This window comes from Podarcis muralis, chromosome Z, assembly GCF_964188315.1.
Source record: "Podarcis muralis chromosome Z, rPodMur119.hap1.1, whole genome shotgun sequence".
Classification (NCBI taxonomy): domain Eukaryota; kingdom Metazoa; phylum Chordata; class Lepidosauria; order Squamata; family Lacertidae; genus Podarcis; species Podarcis muralis.
In genome coordinates this window covers 40,804,396-40,825,793 of record NC_135673.1, presented here as the reverse complement: position 1 = coordinate 40,825,793, position 21,398 = coordinate 40,804,396, and the positions used below count along the sequence as shown (strand labels likewise).

Here is a 21,398-nt window from a genome sequence, read left to right as displayed (position 1 = left end):
AATCATCCAGAACACTGACACATTTTCTTCTCAATAACTTTGATATGCTGAGGTTGTATATTTCTCTCTCTCCGTTTTGAAGTCCATCATTACCTGCAAATGAACACAACTGCTTACCCTGCTAATTTACCTGCCCATCTTGCAGGCAGTATATTATCTTGATGAAGATGGGTAACTTTGCCTACCTACCTACCTGTTGCATAGGGAATGGCAGAGTGGTTCCATTTCTCCTGCTACAGCAGGGATGGGGAACCTGAGAACCCCCAGAGGTTGTTGGACTCCATCTCCCATCAGCCCCAACCAGCATGGCCAATGATCAGGCATGATGGGAGATGTGATTCAACAGCACCCAGAGAGCCACAGGTTTCCCCTATCCCAGTTCTATGGGACTGGTTCACCTGGGCATAAGGTAAAGGGACCCCTGACCATTAGGTCCAGTCCGAGGGAGCCGGCGTACAGCTTCCGGGTCATGTGGCCAGCATGACTAAGCCACTTCTGGCGAACCAGAGCAGCGCACGGAAACGCCGTTTACCTTCCCGCTGGAACGGTACCTATTTATCTACTTGCACCTTGACGTGCTTTCGAACTGCTAGGTGGGCAGGAGCAGGGACCGAGCAATGGGAGCTCACCCCATTGCAGGGATTCGAACCACTGACCTTCTGATCAGCAAGCCCTAGGCTCTGTGGTTTAACCCACAGCACCACCCGCATCTCCTAGGCATACTCAGCGCCAAACAGTGACTGTGAGATCAAGCAAAGTTGGTGTGGTGTAGTGGCTAGAATGCTGAACTACGATCTGGGAGACCAGGCTTCAAATCCCCATTCAGCCTTGAAGCTCACTGGGAGATTTTGGATCAGTTGCCATCTCCCATCTAACCTATGTTGTTGGGAGGATATCATGGAGAGGGAGAGATGCATGGATGCCTCCTTGAGCTCCTTGCAGGAAAGGCAGGAAGTAATAGTGGTAGTAAAAGTGATATTGTCACAGTTCTGATACCAGAAAGAGAACTGTAAATAGCCTTGCACAATTTCACATTGTTTCTCAATGGAGTTGCTTCACATATTTAGAAGACTACAATTCACCAGGCATCTCTTCTTCACATACTCACAACCACTTGATGTGATTGCATGCAGCTGCAGCACATGTGCACTTCAGTTCAGAAGGCACTACCCATACTTGAGGAAAATACAGTGGTACCTACGGTTAAAGACGCCTCAGGTTACAGATGCTTCAGGTTACAAACTCCACTAACCCAGTAATAGTACTTGGGTTAAGAACTTTGCTTCAGGTTGATAACAGAAATCGCACAATGGCGGCACAGTAGCAGCGGGAGGCCCCATTAGCTAAAGTGGTGCTTCAGGTTAAGAACAGTTTCAGGTTAAAAACGGACCTCTGGAACAAATTAAGTTCTTAACCCGAGGTACCACTGTATAGGCAATTGACCCTGCCTTAGACACCTGTGGCATTCACACACTGGAATCCCACCGAGTTCAATGGCATTTAATCCCAGGCACAGAGAAGGCAGCCTTAATATTTTGATCCAACCCATTGGTTCTTGTGCAAGATCATAATATACAATAGCAGCACTATATTTTAAAAAAAATCTACCTGAGAAACGCCACAACATATCTAAACGCAAAAAGCACTGAATATTTCACATGATCACTCCTCTATAAAACCACGTATCCCAACTCTCCATATTTACCAGGACCAGTCTCTAGTTTCTGGCACTAGTCCTAAATCACAATCTCTATGTCCCCCTTTTTTTTGAGAAATGTAGGGAGAATAAGATATGGATGGTGCAAATCCCAGCTGCAAACAATGCCATGGTCGTTTCTCTGCCATCTGTGTCATCACTTGACCTATTTCACTGTTGGTAATGGAAGCAGCTTTCTTTCAGAAAAATCAAAATGGTAAGCATTTTGCACCTTTATAAGAAATATGGTAGAGCAAAGGCTTGCAATTACATCCTGTCAACTCATAGGGCTGCCAGCGTCCTGTGGGTGAAAGCTGGGGTGAGTCAGGTTCATGAGGTGGCGCCTGATGGGTGTTTTCCTCAAATTACTGCTCAAGAGAATGTTTTAAAACTGTTTTTAGAATGTTTGTGACTGTTTTTAGAATGCTTTCTAAAATGTGCTCTTTATTACTGGTGTATTTGCTGACCTAGGCTCCCTCAGGAAGAAGTATAATTTAAATGGATATATAATACCTTGCAGGGATGCGGGTGGCGCTGTGGGTAAAACCTCAGTGCCTAGGACTTGCCGATCGCATGGTCGGCGGTTCAAATCCCCGCGGCGGGGTGTGCTCCCGTCGTTCGGTCCCAGAGCCTGCCAACCTAGCAGTTCGAAAGCACCCCCGGGGGCAAGTAGATAAATAGAGACCGCTTTATAGCGGGAAGGTAAATGGCATTTCCGTGTGCTGCGCTGGCTCGCCAGATGCAGCTTGTCACGCTGGCCACGTGACCTGGAAGTGTCTGCGGACAGCGCTGGCCCCCGGCCTCTTGAGTGAGATGGGCGCACAACCCCAGAGTCTGTCAAGACTGGCCCGTACGGGCAGGGGTACCTTTACCTATAATACCTTGCATCTCAGTATGGAAGAGTCTGACTAGATGATCTGTGTGCCTCATCTGTCTAGGTCAGGGGTAGGCAACCTAAGGCCCAGGGGCCGGATGCGGCCCAACTGCCTTCTCAATCTGGCCCACGAATGGTCTGGAAATCAGCATGTTTTTACATGAGTAGAATGTGTCCTTTTATTTAAAATGCATCTCTGGGTTATTTGTGGGGCATAGGAATTCGTTCATTAAAAAAAAAGTCCTGACCACCACATAGTCTGAGGGACGGTGGACCGGCCCCCTGCTGAAAAAGTTTGCTGACCCCTTGTCTAGGTGCTATCTGCTAATGAGAATCTTCATGGGGTCCACTGGTCTCCATTCTGGAGGTACCTACTTTTGATCTAAGTCTGACTGGGGAGTTTACTTTGATATTACAGCATGAGAAAGATGCTGAGGTTGAAGGAGATATGCTTGCTTTGGTTTGTCATCCAAACTGGAAAGTGGCACTTCCACACCATTTGTCTTTGGCTGAAATGAAATTCAGGCAGATTGCTCCAGTTGAGAAGGGCATCCAATACGGAACAACTACCACGGCAAATTCCCTCCCAATAACAGCAGGCACAATTTGAAAATTAGGGAATTAATGAGATTTAAGAGAGATTAAGTGAACAGGGAGTTCAAGCAGAAGCATTCAATTGATGTAATTGAGTGGAATAATTTGTCATGGCCAGAGCAACTGATTGTTGCACACACAAATTTCAGAAGTAACCGGGCAGTCTAAATTGGCATTTGAAAGAAGACCAACAATGGAGATGGGACACTGTCTTCTGCAAGTGGGAACCACTGTCTTCGGCAAAGGGAACCACTTCCTGCCCAGCAGCAATGTCATAAGAATTCAGTGTGAGAATTTATGAAAACAAGTATTCCATTTGTAGTTTTCTGAAGGTAGATGGGAAAACAAGCTATGCATTTCAATAATGTAACCAAGGTGGATCATTGGAACACCTGCTCTAGACATAGGAAGGTGGGTGTGTCACATGCCTTCAGATCACACATGCATCACCCACACAACCCACACCCCCAAAAAGACAGGTGAAAAAACAGGATCTTGCTCAGTGGTTTACCGAGGGAAGCTGCTCAGGCAAACTTGAACCATTCTCATTGGTCCTAAGTCTAACACAGTAGGTTGGATATGAAGAGCCAAGTGCAATATTTGAATACTTCTCATCAACGAGACACCCCAAACTGCATATGAACACATATGGTTTTATTAGCTTTATGCACATGCTTTAACAAGCTCAAAATGCTGTACAGTCTCTTCCAACTGCAAAAAAATGGTGCAACAGCAGTTCTGGAAATGGAGTCCTCAGACTTGGTACAAGGCAGCTTCCTGCACGTTCCTGTCTTTCAGGGCTCACTGATTGTTTACACAAGGATCAATGAATAGGGAATTCAAGTGCCAGAGATCCCACCAAAACACAATGGGATCTTGGTGCTCGAAGCTCCACCAAAATCTGGAGTTAGCTCCGTAATTAGCCACATTCAACATCAGACTGCTTGTGAGAGCCAAACAAAAAACAAAGAAACCCCAGATACATGCAGTATTGGGCAGCAACAGTGAAGGGGTTTTGCTGAACAGGAATCCTTATGAGTAGTGAGAACTTTTAATTTCAACATCAGCACCTTTGAAATATGGGCATGCACCAGTGCTAGTTCTTATGGACTAGGTGGTCCTTTGGCCTTATCCAGCACGGCTCTTGCTATGTTCTTATGTTGATAAAATATTTGCAAATGGTAGGAGCATGGATTCCCAGGCTGCATTTTTATGGGAAAGGTGCCCTGGTGAGCTCTACCTCTTTCAGAGAGGTTATCTAACTAAATTTTCTACTAGCTGACTTTTGAGTTACCTTGTACTTTTGCACAGGTGATTTGCACAGATGGGCTGCAAATATATTGTACGATGTTCTGTTGATGTCTGTTTGTTTGATGTTCTGTTGATGTCTGTAGTGCCACTTTAGAATGTAAGATAAGGTAAAAGGTAAAGGTACCCCTGCCCATACGGGCCAGTCTTGACAGACTCTAGGGTTGTGCGCCCATCTCACTCTATAGGCCGGGGGCCAGCGCTGTCCGGAGACACTTCCGGGTCACGTGGCCAGCGTGACAAGCTGCAACTGGCGAGCCAGCGCAGCACACAGAACGCCGTTTACCTTCCCGCCAGTAAGCGGTCCCTATTTATCTACTTGCACCCGGGGGTGGTTTCGAACTGCTAGGTTGGCAGGCGCTGGGACCGAACGACGGGAGCGCACCCCGCCGCGGGGATTTGAACCGCTGACCTTTCGATCGGCAAGTCCTAGGCGCTGAGGCTTTTACCCACAGCGCCACCCGCGTCCCTGTAAGATAAGGCAGCATTAAAAAAAAAAAAGTTCTAAAACATCATTCTATGCATCAATTTTTCTGACCTCCTACATTTCATGCTCTTTCCCTTCAATTTCACCCCAAAAGATTCTTACCTGTAACTTTGAACTCAGTTGTTCGTCGTATCAGCTTTCCTTCAAATTTTAGCTCACAAGTATAATTCCCACCATCTTCTTCCTGAACATCTTGTATTAGTAGAGTGTTCTCTTTCTGAACTACTAGATTTCTCCACATTTTTTGCTTACACTCCTGCAAAAAACAAAACAAAAAACAAACAAACAGAGTCTTAACTCTTGGCATGGTAAAGTAATGTTGCATGAAATAGAGCGTCCAGATCAAGGAAAGTAATAGTGAGCACTCTATTCTGCCTTGCTCAGATCCCACCTGGAGTACTATGCCCTGCTTTGGGCACCATAGTTTAATAAAGATAACGACAACCTGGAATGTGTACAGAGGATGATGACCAAGACGATCAAGGGTCTGGAAACCAAGCCTTATGAGGAACAGTTGGGGGAGTTGGGTAAGTTTAGCCTGAAAAATAGGAGACTGAGAGGAGATATGATAAATCCTATTAAAATATCTGAAGGGCTGTCACATGGCAGCTTGCTTTTTGCTGCTCTAGAGGGGAGGACTGAAACCAATGGCTTCAAGTTACAAGAAAGGAGATTCCAACTTAACCTTAGGAAGAACTCTGTGACAGTAAGAATGGACGGAATAGGCAGAAGGTAGTGGACTCTCCATCACTGAAGGTTTTTAAACAAAGTTAGATGGCCATCTGTCAGGGACTCCTTAGCTGTGATTCCTGCATTGCAGGGGGTTGGACTACATGACCCTTGAGATCCCTTCTAACTGCACAATTCTATTATTCTATTATTAAATTATATATATATAATTACGAAAGCAAATATATATATATATATATATATATATATATATATATATATATATATATATATAATTCTATGATTCTGGAAGCACCTGGTTGTTCACTGTGAGAAGAGGATGCTGGACTAGTTGGGTCATTGACCTGATCCAGAAGGCTCTTAGGTTCATCCCCTAAATTGCCCTGACATTGGCAGGCCTTATGGGCACTTCTTTTCTTTTCTTTTTTGTATCTGTATAGGGTTCCATTCCCAGCCTCCCACATGTGTTGGCAAAGCACTTATAAGTGTGCCCCATCCTGCTATGCCCCATTACACCCCGCCCCTGGTTCCTCCCCTGCTTTGCCTCCATCTGGCTCCAAATGGACTCGCGCATTGGTGGCCGGATGTCAATTGGAAACACCTAAAATGGTCGTCGCCTGTAGTTTATCAGCTTTTCAGACCCACAATCTGGTTACCTTTCAAAGCACTTAGTTTTATCATTTGGGCCCATCAATTATGGACCAGCTGGCAAACCCAACATCAAACTTTTTGAATAATTGGTATGTTTGTTATTGTAGCTACACCTTCTCTGCCTTGGAATTGCTAATACCTCTTCTATTCTTGTCTCACAAAAGTCACGTTAATGACTCCCTGCCCTTCACCTGCCAGTCTGATAGGTTTTCTTTCAAATTTTCTTGTCCATCTTCAATAATAAGAGAAGAGCCGAAAGACAGATCACATATTGCTGCCTAAATTCCACCCCCACTTCCCATCTCTCATCCCCCCACCCCTCAGAGGAGAACAGCTTTTCTGTTTAAGCCTTGCTCATTCAATTACATCTTGACTCCTGCACTCAATCCATGTTGTCACAACAATCCTTTAGGCCTAATGGCACTACGGAAACAGTAACAAAGAACATAATTGTGCAAATCCTTAAGAGAGCCATTTCATGGGCAACATTTCCATAATAAAGAAAACTTACACTATGGTTAAATATAAGGGTTTTGATGGAAAGTATTCCGCCTGGAGCAAATGTTTGGATGTATAAACACAATCATGTGTTAAGTACTGTGGACTGGGCTTTTCCCCTTCTAGACTGATACTTCAAATGGCAGGAAGTCATCTCTGCATAAAACGAATACAGATATTGGGGAAAGTCCATGGCTCAGTGGCAAAGCATTTGTTTTGAATGCAGAAGGTTCCAAGTTCAATCCTGTTCATCTCTAGGTAGGGCTGGAAATGACCCCTGAAAGCCTAGTGAGCCATTGCCAGTCAGTGTAGACCAGTGTTTCACTGTTTGGGACAAGAACCACCAATGGGTCTTGAGCTATTTTCAGGTGGGTCTGCCCATGCCTAGTGTCTCTTCAGTTGCTTTCTCCACCAACAACAGAACTAGCAACTCCTTGCATGCCGAGCAAAGGTGGTCTGGAGATAGAGTGTTAGATATTCTTGTGTGAGAGAATCATTTGTTCCAGAAACAGAGAAGTTTCAAGAAGCAACAGAAGGCTGAGAAGGTTTTGCCTATGTTAGGACATTTTCTGTGGGAACTGTTCTTTGGAAATGCACAGTGCAACAGGAAGCACTGATAACAATGGTTCTGTGTTGCTTCTTGTGAGTCTCTTGCTTGCATCTTGCAGTGAGAGAAGCAGAGAGAGAGTCTTGGACTCTTGTTGGACTCTAAGTTTCTTCTTCTTCTTTGGTGATCACTCGTAGCCAAGTAAGATTGTCTTCCATAAACACGGTTTTAACAATAAGTCCGTAAGTGACTGTGGAGGCCAATTCTGGATCCACATGTCCTTCCACAGTGGGGACACTGGAGTTGATCACGGTGTGGATTTGCCAAGCGTGCCTTCCTCTTAGCATGTTTCTCCCTTGCGTCCTGAGTTCAAGTGTCTTCAAAGCCCATGACACCTTTGGTAAAGGCTGTTCTCTAACTGGAGCGCTCGCAGGCCAGTGTTTCCCAGTTGTCAGTGTTTATACTACATTTTTTTTAGATTTGCCTTGAGACAGTCTCTAAGCATGGCAGTGACGAATGCCTGTATATATTTCCTACCAATATGCTTTTCTGCCTGTCAAGTAAACCTCTACTGAATCTTTATGGCATCCATGAATGTTTATCGCCTACTGTGTGTACCTTCAACCCCAAAGATGCTTCCAAAGAAGGAGCTGCATTGAGTTGTAACTCTGCTGAGTATGGATACTGGCACACAAGTACAGAGAAAGTGATGCTGGACCTGATCCTACTAAATCATCCATCAGAGGTTGATGGATTGATTCAACATACAGATCTTAGAATCAGAGAATTGTAGAGTTGGAATCTAGTCCATCCCCCTGCAATGCAGGAATCTCAATGAAAGCATCCATAGCAGATAGTCATCCAATTTCAGAAGGTCTCCTTTCTCTGAGAGAAAGGGCCAGGGGTTATGTGTTGAAAGAAATTAGACAGAGAGGTAAAAAGTAAATATTTATCAGCAGCAGAATTATTATAGTGTTAAATAATCTGGGGATATAAATAAAGAGATAAGAAAGGAAAGCTGTTGTAGAAGGAGAAGGTGAACGCAAAAGGACCAGGAAAGAAGAATGAAAGAAACTGGTCATTTGGTGTGGACTTCTGCAAATAAAGTACAAGCCGAGTATGAAAGAAGAATGGCAGAAGATATTACAGTGGTGCCTCGCAAGACGAAATTAATTCGTTCTGCGAGTTTTTTCATCTTGCGAATTTTTCGTCTTGCGAAGCACGGTTTCAAAAATCACCAAAGTCTTCAAAAACCTCAAAAAAGGCTACCACACCACGTGTAATGAGTTGCTCCTCGAAGTCAAGTCACAACTGCACCTCTTCAAGCAATGCACCCTGGGTATTAACGGTTTTAAGAAAAAGGAAACAAACTTGCAAGACGTTTTCGTCTTGCGAAGCAAGCCCATAGGGAAATTCAAGCAACTCAAAAAACCAAAAACCCTTTCGTCTTGCGAGGCATTCGTCTTGCGAGGTACCACTGTACAGGAGATGGGTAAAATAAAAAACACTTTGAGATTAATGCAGGAGTGGGAAGGGGAAAATATAAAAGGAAAGGCCTTCCCCACTTCGAACCATTGGATCAGCACCTTTTGTCTAAAATGTGGAGGCTTAGTCATGATACCTCCAGAGCAAATGTCTGCACTTAGCCTGAGGAAAACTGAGCTATGGAACTCTTTACAACAAGGAAAACACTGTTAGTGATGCCAGTAATTTCCAGTCGATTATGCCAAACTCTGCCTCCATGTGTCACCATTTTGTGACTGGCAGGCCTCAGTATTTCCCACCTATCACAAGTGGGACCTGGGGGTAGTATGTCTGTGAATTCCTGGTGTAGACAGTACTGAGACCAGTGGTTCAACACTGTGCAAGATAACTTCATGTGTTGCTGTGAACCTCAAGAGTTTTGCTTGCCCCTGTCAAAGAACCCAAACTGCAGGGTTTGTTCTGCCACTGCGAGACCCACTGGGGTAAATTCACAATTTCAACATGCATAAAATATAGGAACCCAGGGGATAGTCTGATGTGTTCCCTTCCCCACACAGCAATCGTTTTCTCCCTCCTTCTCTTTTTTTAATGTCTTGTTGCCACATTGCTCTTTTTGATGTACAATATCAATTCTGCTCAATTTAATCAATGTGACAGCTTAATAGTTAGCTGTCACCCATCAGGCAGATGTGGTATAACTTATGTGGGGCACACTAATAATGAAAGAGGAAAGAGTTCGGAGAGCTGGTGTAGTGCAGTGGCAAAGCGACCAACCTACAAATAAGAAAGCTGCTGGTTTGAATCTGGCCTCTGCCATGAACTCCCTTAGGCCAGTGGTTCTTAACCCTGGGGTCACCATATGTTGTCAGACTACAATACTTCTTGTTCCTGACCATTGGCTCAGCTGGTTGGGTCTGATGGGAGTTGTAGTCTGACAGCAACTGGGGATTCAAGGTTAAAGGGCACTGCTTCAGGTAAGCCATTCTCTGTTAGCTTCAGTCTCCCCATCTGCACTATGTAGGTTAACAATATTTACTTAGTATTTTTGTATAAAGATACTTGTACATCGCAATTTTGAAAAAACAAACAAACATAAAAAACATAAAAGTAGTTTACAACAATTAAAACCACATGAAGTTTTAAAAGCATAGATCACCAGCTAACTATTATAGGATTTTTATTATTATTAATTGACTGTGTAAGGCAGGCAGCATAGAGCAATTTCCAGCAATTTTTCAAGAAGACATGCGCTGAAAATCTATTGGAGTGGACCAATTACACTAGAGACCTGATTTCCTATCAATGTCAGATGAGCCTCACCAACTCAGGAGACAACTAGTGATGCTCCTATAGATTATCTTGGTGGTCAAGCTGGAATTTAAGTGTTTGGATAGTCCCTAAGGCACTCTGGACCTCCGCTTTTCATGGCTTTATAAATTAGCACAAGGACCTTGAAGCTGGCTCAGCAGTAAGTGGACAGTCAGTACCGATGCTTTGCACAATGGTATCACAGGTTGTTGACCAGATACCCCCACCAACAGTCTGTCTGGTCTATTCTGCACCAGCTGGAGCTTACAGACTACACTTAAGGGCAACCCTGCATATAGCTGGGGTTGGTGAGTAAAGAATTGATTGAAAAATCACTTTGACTTTTTAAAATGAAATTGCGGTATACAAGTGTTTTTGAAGACCTTATCCAACTCAAAGCCCCACTGCTCTTATATTTCCAAAATGTACTCAGCTGTAGTCTATGACTGGCTTGGGCATTTGGTATGATGAACCACAATGGCACCGTCAAGGCACATCATTGGAGCAGTAGCTCAGGGGCTCACACAGCAGACAGAAACACAACTAATTTTTAAGTGAAGTAATACACCAAGGATGCAGAACCTTTTCCAGCCTGGGAACCACATTCCCTTCTTGGCAATAGTGGGTAGATCTGGAGACAAACGTTGGAAGAGCAACAAATTCCTACATCGCAGGGGGTTGGACTAGATGACTCTAGGGGTCCCTTCCAACTCTAAGATTCCATGATTTGCAAATTTACCTTTGTACAGCAGACTAGTTTCTACACACACCCCTCTCTGCCTTTCATCAATGCAAATAAAAGGCATTATCAGTGTTCAAGCGTACATTGCAGCCAGACAGAAACACACAAGGAGGGATTCAGGGGAGCTTGACCTGGGAAGGGTCCCAAGGGCCAGATAGAGAAGCTGGGGACATGTTTGGCCGTGAGCTTGAAGTTCCTCACCCCTGTAATGAATAGAAGTCTAACAAGGGGACCTTCTCCTAAAACCTTTAAAATCATGAGCTGCAGCCAATGTTAGCCTCATTGGAATGAATGAATGAAAATGACTACAGGTGAAACTCGGAAAATTAGAATATCGTGGAAAAGTTCATTTTTTCCAGTAATTCAACTTAAAAGGTGAAACTAATATATGAGGTAGACTCATGACATGCAAAGCGAGATATGTCAAGCCTTTATTTGTTTTAATTGTGATGATCATATCTCATATATTAGTTTCACCTTTTAAGTTGAATTACTGAAATAAATGAACTTTTCCATGATATTCTAATTTTCCGAATTTCACCTGTAACTTAGGTCCATTAATTTCAGTGGGGTTACTTAATTAAATACAGCCCTACATAGCCACAACCAGTGGAGGCTGGTTCATTAGGATGAATGAGGCATTGCTCCCACCAAGCTCATCCTGTCCTCAGCTAGCCCCCAACTTTCCTACTCATCTCCCTCCTTTGCCTCAGCATTTTTTTAAAATAAAACTCAGTAGGGAAGAGTTTGGGAGCAAAACCAGAAGTGGTTGGCTCTCCCTGCTTTCTGCCCTTCTACCCCCAATAGACCCCAGCCTCCACTGACTACACCACAGTCCATGGATGGAACTCTTCTTCCCCTTTAATGCACAGGGAGATGGTTGCTCCGTCTTACAGTTTCCTCTTTAACTGGACCAGCTTGTATAAATTTCTCCAGACGTTTGGGGGCAAAGCTGCCTTAATAGCTGACAAGATACAAGAGAAGAAGAAGATCTCGTTTATCCTTGCCCCATGTCACAGTGCATGCTTTTGTCAGCCTTCGTTGAAATATGCAGGGATCTTGTGAATGAAAAAACAGACTGACAGAGCATCACTGGGCTCCCTGCTCTCTTCTGACATATCATGGCTCCCTGCATGTCATCCCAGTTCCAAATAAATTATTTGTGCACAAACCGAACACAGTGAGGCTGATGAGATGGAACTCAAATTGCCCAATTTCACATTGGCAGCTGTACTCAAACAAAGTGGTGCTGGACTGATGGAAACTCCCTGCTTGACATTCCAATTTATGTCTAGTAAAGAAATTTCTTGCCTTGTGTGGCATTCCATTATTTTTATAAATATATATAAATGCAGATTTGTATTACTTTTAATTTTTTGCAATAACTCCCTCACCCCAAGAACTAGAAAAGTGCTTGGTGGCCTCCAGATATTGTTTGACTACAATACTCATATCTCTGACAAATCACTGGGGCTGATGGGAGTTGTAGTCTAACAGTCTCTGAAGGGCACTTTGCTGGCTAATCCTAACCAGGAGGGAGGGAGGGAGGGAGGGAGGGAGGAAGGAAAGAAAGAAAGAAAGAAGGCTAGATGAAATTAATGAGAAAGAAGGAAAATGAAGAAAGGAGGTGGATCAGCCCATGACTAAAGGAAATTCACAAGCTGCAGTACTTCAAGCTTATCATGAAATTCCAATCTAGTAGGTATAGGTGCCTATCTAGTACAAATAACAATGATGTAAATATCTTATTATCTGAAACAATATGAGAATTGAAATACAGTCATGCTTTGAAGTTTGCGGTTACCCGAATTTTGTGATGAAGTTCTTCAACTGACTAATGTTTACAAAATAAAATATCCTATGAGAAAGTGTGCATAAAAATGATTATGTTAGTGAAAGCAGCATAAAAATGTATTATATTACGGGAAATTACTTTCAAAAATGGGTAGAGCTGTCAAAGCTTGCATACCAAAATGTGCTTTTTTGTTGTTAGGGGACCCCAATGTCCCTCACTCACAGTGCTACAATTCCCAGAGTGGTTCAACAATCAATCCCTCTTCCCAGGGAATTCTGAGAATTGTAGCTCTGTGGGGAGGAATAGGGATCTCCTAACAATTCTCAGTGCCCTCAACAAACTACAGTGGTACCTCAGGTTAAGTACTTAATTCGTTCCGGAGGTCCGTACTTAACCTGAAACTGTTCTTAACCTGAAGCACCACTTTAGCTAATGGGGCCTCCTGCTGCCGCCGCGCCACCAGAGCCCAATTTCTGTTCTCATCCTGAAGCAAAGTTCTTAACCTGAAGCACTATTTCTGGGTTAGCGGAGTCTGTAACCTGAAGCGTATGTAACCTGAAGCGTATGTAACCCGAGGTACCACTGTATACCTGCAGAGATCCTGAGGGTCCTACTCCTGCCTCTCTCCGCCAGGCCTAGGGTGGGGCCTGACAGACTACAAAAGGGCTATTGCTGCCCAACAGAGAGTACTGTTTACATTATTTTAAACTGCTTTTTAATTGTGGTTTTTTATTTTACTTTTTAAAACTGTTTTAATTGTTTTGAACTTTTTATGTGTTGGGGTGGGAGGTTATCCAGCTGTTTTTGTTTATATTTTGATTACAGTGGTACCTCGGGTTAAGTACTTAATTTGTTCTGGAGGACCGGTCTTAATCTGAAACAGTTCTTAACCTGAAGCACCACTTTAGCTACTGGGGCCTCCTGCTGCCGTTGCGCCGCCGGAGCACGATTTCTGTTCTCATCCTGAAGCAAAGTTCTTAACCTGAAGCACTATTTCTGGGTTAGCGGAGTCTGTAACCTGAAGTGTATGTAAACTGAAGCATATGTAACCCGAGGTACCACTGTATCTGTTTTCTGTTTTTATATTGTAATTTTATCTTGTGAACCACGGTGAGACCTGCAGGTATAGGGCAGTATATATATAAATAAAGTAAAATAAAATAAAATTACAGCTCCCAGGATTCTTTGAGGAAGTCTGTGACTGTTAAAAGTGGTATGATGCTGCTTTAAAAGTACAGGGCAGATAGGGTCTAAATCCTATTGATTTCAGTGGGGAAAATGGGGTTAGGACAACAGCATTAATAAGGTGGTTAGCACACCAATGTCTGCCAATTAAGAGCGCAAATTTCAGGAGTTTCACTGCTTTGTGGGCCTCCCTCCTAAACAGGACCCACCTTGCCCCCACTTTACTGGTAGTCCACTGTGTGGCAAACTCCCTTTTTATTCTTTTTAAGAAAGGCTTTTAACTTTTACCATCTGTCTCCTTGTGCTTTTACTCTGCAACTAAAGGGTCGTGGGTGGTGCTGTGGTCTAAACCACTGAGCCTCTTGGGCTTGCCGATCAGAAGGTCGGCGGCTCGAATCCCCATGATGGAGTGAGCTCCTGTTGCTCTGTCCCAGCTCCTGCCAACCTAGCAGTTCGAAAGCATGCCAGTGCAAGTAGATAAATAGGTGGCGGGGAGGTAAACGATGTATCTGTGCGCTCTGGCTTCCGTCACGGTTTCCCGTTGTGCCAGAAGCGGTTTAGTCCTACTGGCCACATGGAAAGGCGTCTGTGGACAGACGCGGGCTCCCTTGGCCTGAAAGCGAGATCAGCACCGCAACCCCATAGTTGCCTTTGACTGGACTTAACCACCCAGGGGTCATTTACCTTTAGCTTTTACTCTGCAACCACCTTTACTGTGAGTATGTTCTGCCTTTGCTTTTAACAAGCCTCGTTCATATTTAAAACTCTTTGCATTTTATGTTGAGCACATGGTGTTTTATGCATTCTGTATGTGCATGAGGTTTTTTTTTCCTTTCCCTTTGCCACCTTTGACTGCCAGGAAAGGTAGGTTATAGACCAAAAAAACCGCTACTAATCAAATAAATTGAAGCCATTCATGTCTACCCAAGCTTTCCTTCACCCTTAATTATTATTAATACTCAATGTCTGTGGTCATTGTGATGATATTACTGATGATTCTGTTGGAAATCATTGTATTATATTATTGTGTGAATGGCTTTGCTATTTCCATTTGCAAATGAAAAGCAACATAGAAGTCTTCAAATATATATATAAATATTGCTAGGTTTTTCTTCTCGCACACTGACCTCCAGAATTCCCTCTTCCTTGCAGCTCAGTTGCAGGAGAATGGTGAAGCTTCCAGGACTGGAAGTAAACTTATTTGCTACTAAAGATGCTCTTGAACCCATAAAATGCCACATTTAGAAAGTGACCACAAGGACTAGACATAACCCAGCATGGATCCAACTAGCATTAATGGAATTTCTTTATTCCCTCTGCACTACAAAAGTCTTTCCAGCCTGGTCATGGTGAAGAAATTCGCTGTAAATTGGAGTGCATTAACAAAAAGACAAAACCTATTGCTGTATTACCTTGTACCATATTACATCTGGTTCTTGGTTTCCTGTTTTATAATCCTCAATATCTGGGCAGGAAATTATCTTTGTTCTAGTGATTTCTGATTTTTCTAAGTAGCGAATTGTGCTGTTGTAGCAAAGCCCAGATTCATTTTCTGCAACTGTCAAGGACATCGACACCTTCATGCAATATGTTGAATTTCTGCAGAGAAACAACAAAGGGTAACGTTAGTAATGCTATAATAATAATCATTTTAATAATAATAGAGAATTTTTAGATGCTTTGCTGCTTCATTCACACAAAGCAATGAAGGAAAATCAGGATGTTAAAATTGACTACAATATAAAGGTGATATACCTTCTTTAAAAACACAGATAAAAATACTTTAAAAATCCTAGCAGCATTCAGAAATTAAAACATATGAGAAACAAGGTGAGGAGGAGATAAAAACACCACCACTTTGACAGGTCTTCCACTATAATTTCATTGGGATATGAACTGTTGTATAAATTATGCCAAAGGCTAGAGGGTTCAGAAGAAAACAAAGGATTACAACAGAACAAATAATTCATTTCAAGTGGATAACAAGAACCACTCTGGGATCATCAGGCTCTAGCTTAGCCTTTCTCAACTTTGGGTCCCCATATGTTCTTGAACTAAAACTCCCATCATTCCTGACCATTGGCCATGCTGGCTAGGAATGATGGGAGTTATAGTCCAACAACATCTAGGGACCCAAGGTTGAGAAAGGCTCTCTGAGCTCTTCCTACAACTTCCTCTTGGTCTGACTACCTCCTCTAGGATATATCTACAGAGCTTATGACATCTTGGAACACATTGATATAATCGTACACATTTCTACTCCGAAGAAATTTACAAAGATCCAGTAGGTAGGTGATCGGAAAGACCATTCCTGAGACCCTGGAGAACTGCTGCCGCTCAAAGGAGACAAGCTTCCTCAACCTGGTGCCCTCTAGATGTTTTGGACAACAATTCCCTTCTTCTCTGACCATTGGTAATGATGGCTGGGGCTGATGGGAGTTGTTGTCCAAAAACATATGAATGGCTCCAAGCTGGGGAAGGCAATACCGATGTAAATGGACAAACTCTCTAGCATTCAGATGTTATCACCTATGCTTGAGGGGGAGTGACTAATTACTAGGATATATGATATCCAGCAATACTATTACCAAGAAATATTGTGCGGTAGATACAGACCAGGTTGAACAAACTTCATGTTCATTGAAACTATAAAGTTATGACTAATTTATACCATTTATTTCAATGGAACCCATGTTCAAGTAACTTGGGCTGTGTACACATTACCCATTATATTCCTGCCCCAGCATGCACCCTCTGCTGGTGTCTGAAGTCAAATGCACAGGACATCAGCCACAACCCATGGGTATCCTGTAGCTTCTTGAGAAATACTCCTGTTTGATGCACATTCCTTCAAACCAGCTGCCATCCAATATGAAAATGGAAGCATGCTTAAGCAGAGGCGTGTACATTTCACACAGCCATTACGTATGCGCAGATGACAGCTTCAGTGAACTAGAGTTCAGTGTGGGGCACAAAATCAGGAAATGGGCATTGGGTGAAGACATCCCCACCCCCTCTCAGGTGTGTACAGAAGTGTACACATGTGACTTGAAAAACCACTATGATGTATACATAGCCTTAGTTTAGATCCAACCCATGTTGTGCTATCCATATTATATACAGTCATTATAGACTAGAACAAAAAAAATGAAATAACACAGTCTAAGCCTTGGGTGCTGTTTTGCTTCCTCAGAAACCCATGCCCATAAAAACCAGCTGTTTTCTTTTTTAGCCTTCCATAATTATTCACACCCACCCCATCAAGATGACAACCCCCTCCCTGATGTTGTTGGACTACAACTCCCATCATCCCTGGCCATTGGCTATGCTGGCTGGACCTGATTTTATTTGGTGTCCAGCAGCATCTCAAGAGGCACAAGCTAGCCACCGCTGTTTGAAATCGTAAGATGAAATATTAAGGGTGGGAAAGTGGGTTTAAAATGCTCACCTTTCACTGCGCTAGACAAACACCGTTAAAACAGCTCACACTGCTACTTATTATGGTGTTATCATCAAGTATTTACAGACCGCACAGGAATGTTGCAACCCAATCTGTCACATTCTGAGTTTCATTAGGCATGATAGGAAACACAGCCCTTTAAGAGCAGAGTACAAAGGATGACAGATCTCTTAATGAGGACTGTATTTCCCCATCATGCCTCTTTTTGTCACTTTAATTGGCTACACCAAAGCCAAAGGGGTTTGGAATAAGACTGACATGTTGGATGGTTACAAACCATCAAAGAGAAACCCTTGGGAGGAATTTGCCACAATAGGAGATGCCAGATCCTGATGATCGGTACACCATGTTGCAACTATATATTCACACACACACACACGAATCAGTGTTTCAAAATTATTTCTATAGCCAAAGGAAGAGGGCTTATAAAAGACAATATAAAAACAGGAGAAGAGACCTGTTGGATTGCGCCAAAAGGCCAACATCCTGCTCTCACAGTGGCCAACTAAATGTCTATAAGGAAGACCACAAAGAGGACTTGAGTGCAACAGCTGTTACTTGGGACTGTCAGCAACTGGTATTCACTGCTTCTGACAGTGGAAGTGGAGCATCGCCATTACAGCTGTAGCCATTTATAGCTTTAACACACACCCCACCCCACCCCACCCCACCCCATGAATTTGTCTAATCCTCTTTTAAAGCTACCCAGTTTTTTTGACCATCACTTGCTGGAGTGAATTCCACTCAGCATTTCCCAAAGTGGCACTGGGGGGCACTGGGATGACACAGGGGAGTAGTAGGAGCCTCAGGTGCAATTTTGAAAAATGATGCTTACCTCCAGGTTGAACGCTGTTGCAGGATGGCAACAACGCCCCCTCCCCCCCCCCCCCCCGGGATCCGGCAGTTGAGCTGGAGGCGAGGGGTTTTCCTGGGCTGGTAGATCACAACTAGCCTGCCTATTTATAATTTCAAGCTTTAATGTGTCTTATTTACAACAACTTTCTTTACTATGTTGTAGGACGTAGGAATAAATATACATCCCTAAAAGAACGCAAAATTGTCACTGAATCTTTGGAAGAGAAGGCTGGTCACCAAAAACTCAATCATAGGCATGTGTAATTGAACTGCTAAGTCTCACTGCTAAGTCTCACTGAATTTATTAGGAGTTTGGTGCAGCCTTACACTCACAGCAGAATGAAATCAAAGATATCCTGAGGTGGTAGATAGGATTCTATCACTTCAGAGTCTAAGTAGGGGGTTAGGGATGGAGGAAAAATTCAATTCAGTCTGGATTTAAAGGCAAATCCAGGCAATTCATACTTTTCCAAAGCAACCTGAGGACCAAAACTGCCATCCTTCCAAATATGCATTTCTCCAAATTTTGCAATGCAGTTTTCCAACCAACCAGTGTTTACAAACATGCATCTATTAGGTGAAAGTGTAACTAAAAGTGACCATGTTAGTAAAAACAGCATACAAAAGTGAATTATATGAGAAGAAACTGCTTGCAAAGACTGTACATTAGTCAAAACCACATACAAAACCGTACTTATCAGGGAAAAAATACCCACTAAATGCTAAAGCATTTTCATAAGGATTTTTTTTAAAAAAATCTAATTGCTTCAGAAGTACAGCGAACTGAATTTATGGTCAGAAAAATGAGAAGTTGAGAAAACTGAAACTGCCAGATCCTTCTATCCATAGTACAGGTGGAGCAACACCACAGCACAAATGCTGTGCCCCCATCCTCCCACTCAGAACTTCCTGCCTAAAACAATTCTCCTTGCTGCTGATTTGTTTCTGGGCTAATCCAGAGTGGAGGTCTTAAGATTTAAAGCCCTTGAGGTCTTGGGGCCCAGTTATCTCAGGAACCACTTTTTCCTATATTCTCCTCCTCACATGTTCTGATTGACAGCTGGGGCATTGCTCCAAATTCTTCAACCACAAGAGGAGAGGCTAATAAAAAGGGGTGGAGCCCCTACCATTATTACACCTCCCCTATGGAATTCCTTGCTGAGCAAGGCTGCCATGCCCCATCACAACAATGCTTTGGGCAGTTGATAAAGACTTGGAATTTTTAACAGGCCGTTAGTTAATTTGGTGTTTTCTGCTGGCTCAACTCTATGCTATTTTCATGCTGCTGAATTTTGTTTTCATGACAACAGTTCTCAGAGGGGTTTCCACACACAATCTCTCTTGCTAGGGGCCACTGTGAGGGAAATGGAGCCCCCCTAACAACTCTCAGCACTCTTAACAAACTACACCATACATTTATCTGATGAAAACTGGGATGTCCTAACATACTGTCCAATATTTCTCTGATGGAAATAGGGACGTTCTAAGGAAAAGTGGGGACGCGGGTGGCGCTGTGGGTTAAACCACAGACCCTAGGACTTGCCGATCAGAAGGTCGCCGGTTCGAATCCCCGCAAAAGGGTGAGCTCCCGTTGCTCGGTCCCTGCTCCTGCCAACCTAGCAGTTCAAAAGCAAGTCGTGCAAGTAGATAAATAGGTACCGCTCCGGCGGGAAGGTAAACCACTTTTCCGTGCGCTGCTCTGGTTCACCAGAAGCGCCTTAGTCATGCTGGCCACATGACCCGGAAGCTGTACGCCGGCTCCCTCGGCCAATAAAGCGAGATGAGCACCGCAACCCCAGAGTCGGTCACGACTGGACCTAATGGTCAGGGGTCCCTTTACCTTTAAGTAAAAGTGGGATGTCCCAGGATCAAGTCAGAAACCAGGACTGTCCCTGGAAAATTTGAAAATTTGGAGAACTTGGAGGGTCTGCTGCATTTCCCAATTTTCTTTCAGGAAAGCCATGACACTTTATAGGGGTATGATCCTACTTTAAAACTGAAGTGCAGGTGGAGTCTCAGCCTGTGTTGGATTAACTCCTGCTATCCTTGAGAACTATCTCAGGTCTCCTAGGCATCCTGCTATTGGCCATACTTGGCTAGAAGTCAGTTTTCCCCAGAACATGCCCCAGAGAGATACTTTCAGAAGTCTTTCGGAGGAAAATCCACGTTTTCCAGCTGCCCATGTGTCATAATTCAAATTCATTATTTATATAATCAGCAGACTTGGAGCATTTGATAACAATTAACTTACCTGGATGATTATGGATCTTTCTGATTACAAAAAGAAAGGTCAAACAGATTGGAAGTCTGAGTAAATAAGGAGTTCATGAGAGGGTTGGTTTTTTTAAAAAAAAATGAGCATTTGGTCTAATTTAATAGCGCCATATTTTTCTGCTAACAATCTTGCATTATTTAGCTCATATTTTCAACACTGCCCATGGCAGTTTCTATTTAAAGTGCTCTGTGGAACAAGGACCTAAAAACGCACAACTCCCCTCATTAGTTACAATTAAGGGTGGGCAAGGTTGAGAAAACTGACTGTCTGATTAGCAAAACACTGTGTACACGGCCAGGGGGGTGACAAGAGGGGATTAATAGGGCACACACTTCAGAAATAGGAAGTGTCCAGTATATGTGCTATTACCCATGATCAGCAAAGTAACCAAATGGGAATGTGCTTGGGCATTCCCATGAGTACAATTCTCAAGGGCATCCCATTCTGGCTCAAGACAGAGGATTGCTGGGATGAGTTTTGACATGCAAAAGTATGAATAGGGCAGGTGGGGGTGGAGGAACGGATGCATCAATATAACCAACGTAGCCCACCAGTTGGTCGGATATTGGGAAGGACGAAGGACCAATGGCCTGACAGTGCAAGGCAACTTCCTACAAGCCAATTGGAATCCACCAGACCCTCCTAAGTCCTAACATCCAGGTCGCCTGGATTTTTTTTTTAAGCAGGAAAGGGCAATAGCTCAGTGGTACAGAACTTGCTTTGCAGGGAGAAGTTCCAGGTCAAATTCTGGGCATCTCTAGGTAGGGCTGGGAAAAACCTGTCTGAGGTTCTGTCTCAAACTCTGAAACTAAAAATGCAGTTGGTGGGGTCTGGCTAATGGTGACTGCTTAACACATTAGTAACTCCAGCTTTGATGTTTCTTGAGGCTCCAGTGTTGCCTTCCCAAGCCTACTGGGACCCTCCCCTGGGTCATCTAGTTCTAACTTC

General features: G+C 43.4%; 1 protein-coding gene across 2 annotated transcripts in view; it reads right to left on the bottom strand.

Annotated features, from left to right (window-relative positions):
* The window catches only part of IL1RAPL2 (interleukin 1 receptor accessory protein like 2), a 480,231-nt gene that overhangs the window by 183,832 nt on the left and 275,001 nt on the right, over nt 1-21,398 (bottom strand). For both annotated transcript variants that reach the window (XM_028715697.2, XM_028715698.2), the window contains 2 exons: nt 15,273-15,459; nt 5,062-5,215 (listed from right to left, as the gene is read on the bottom strand). In XM_028715697.2, the coding sequence (XP_028571530.1) occupies nt 5,062-5,215; nt 15,273-15,459 (341 nt within the window). The remainder of the gene's footprint in view (nt 1-5,061; nt 5,216-15,272; nt 15,460-21,398) is intronic.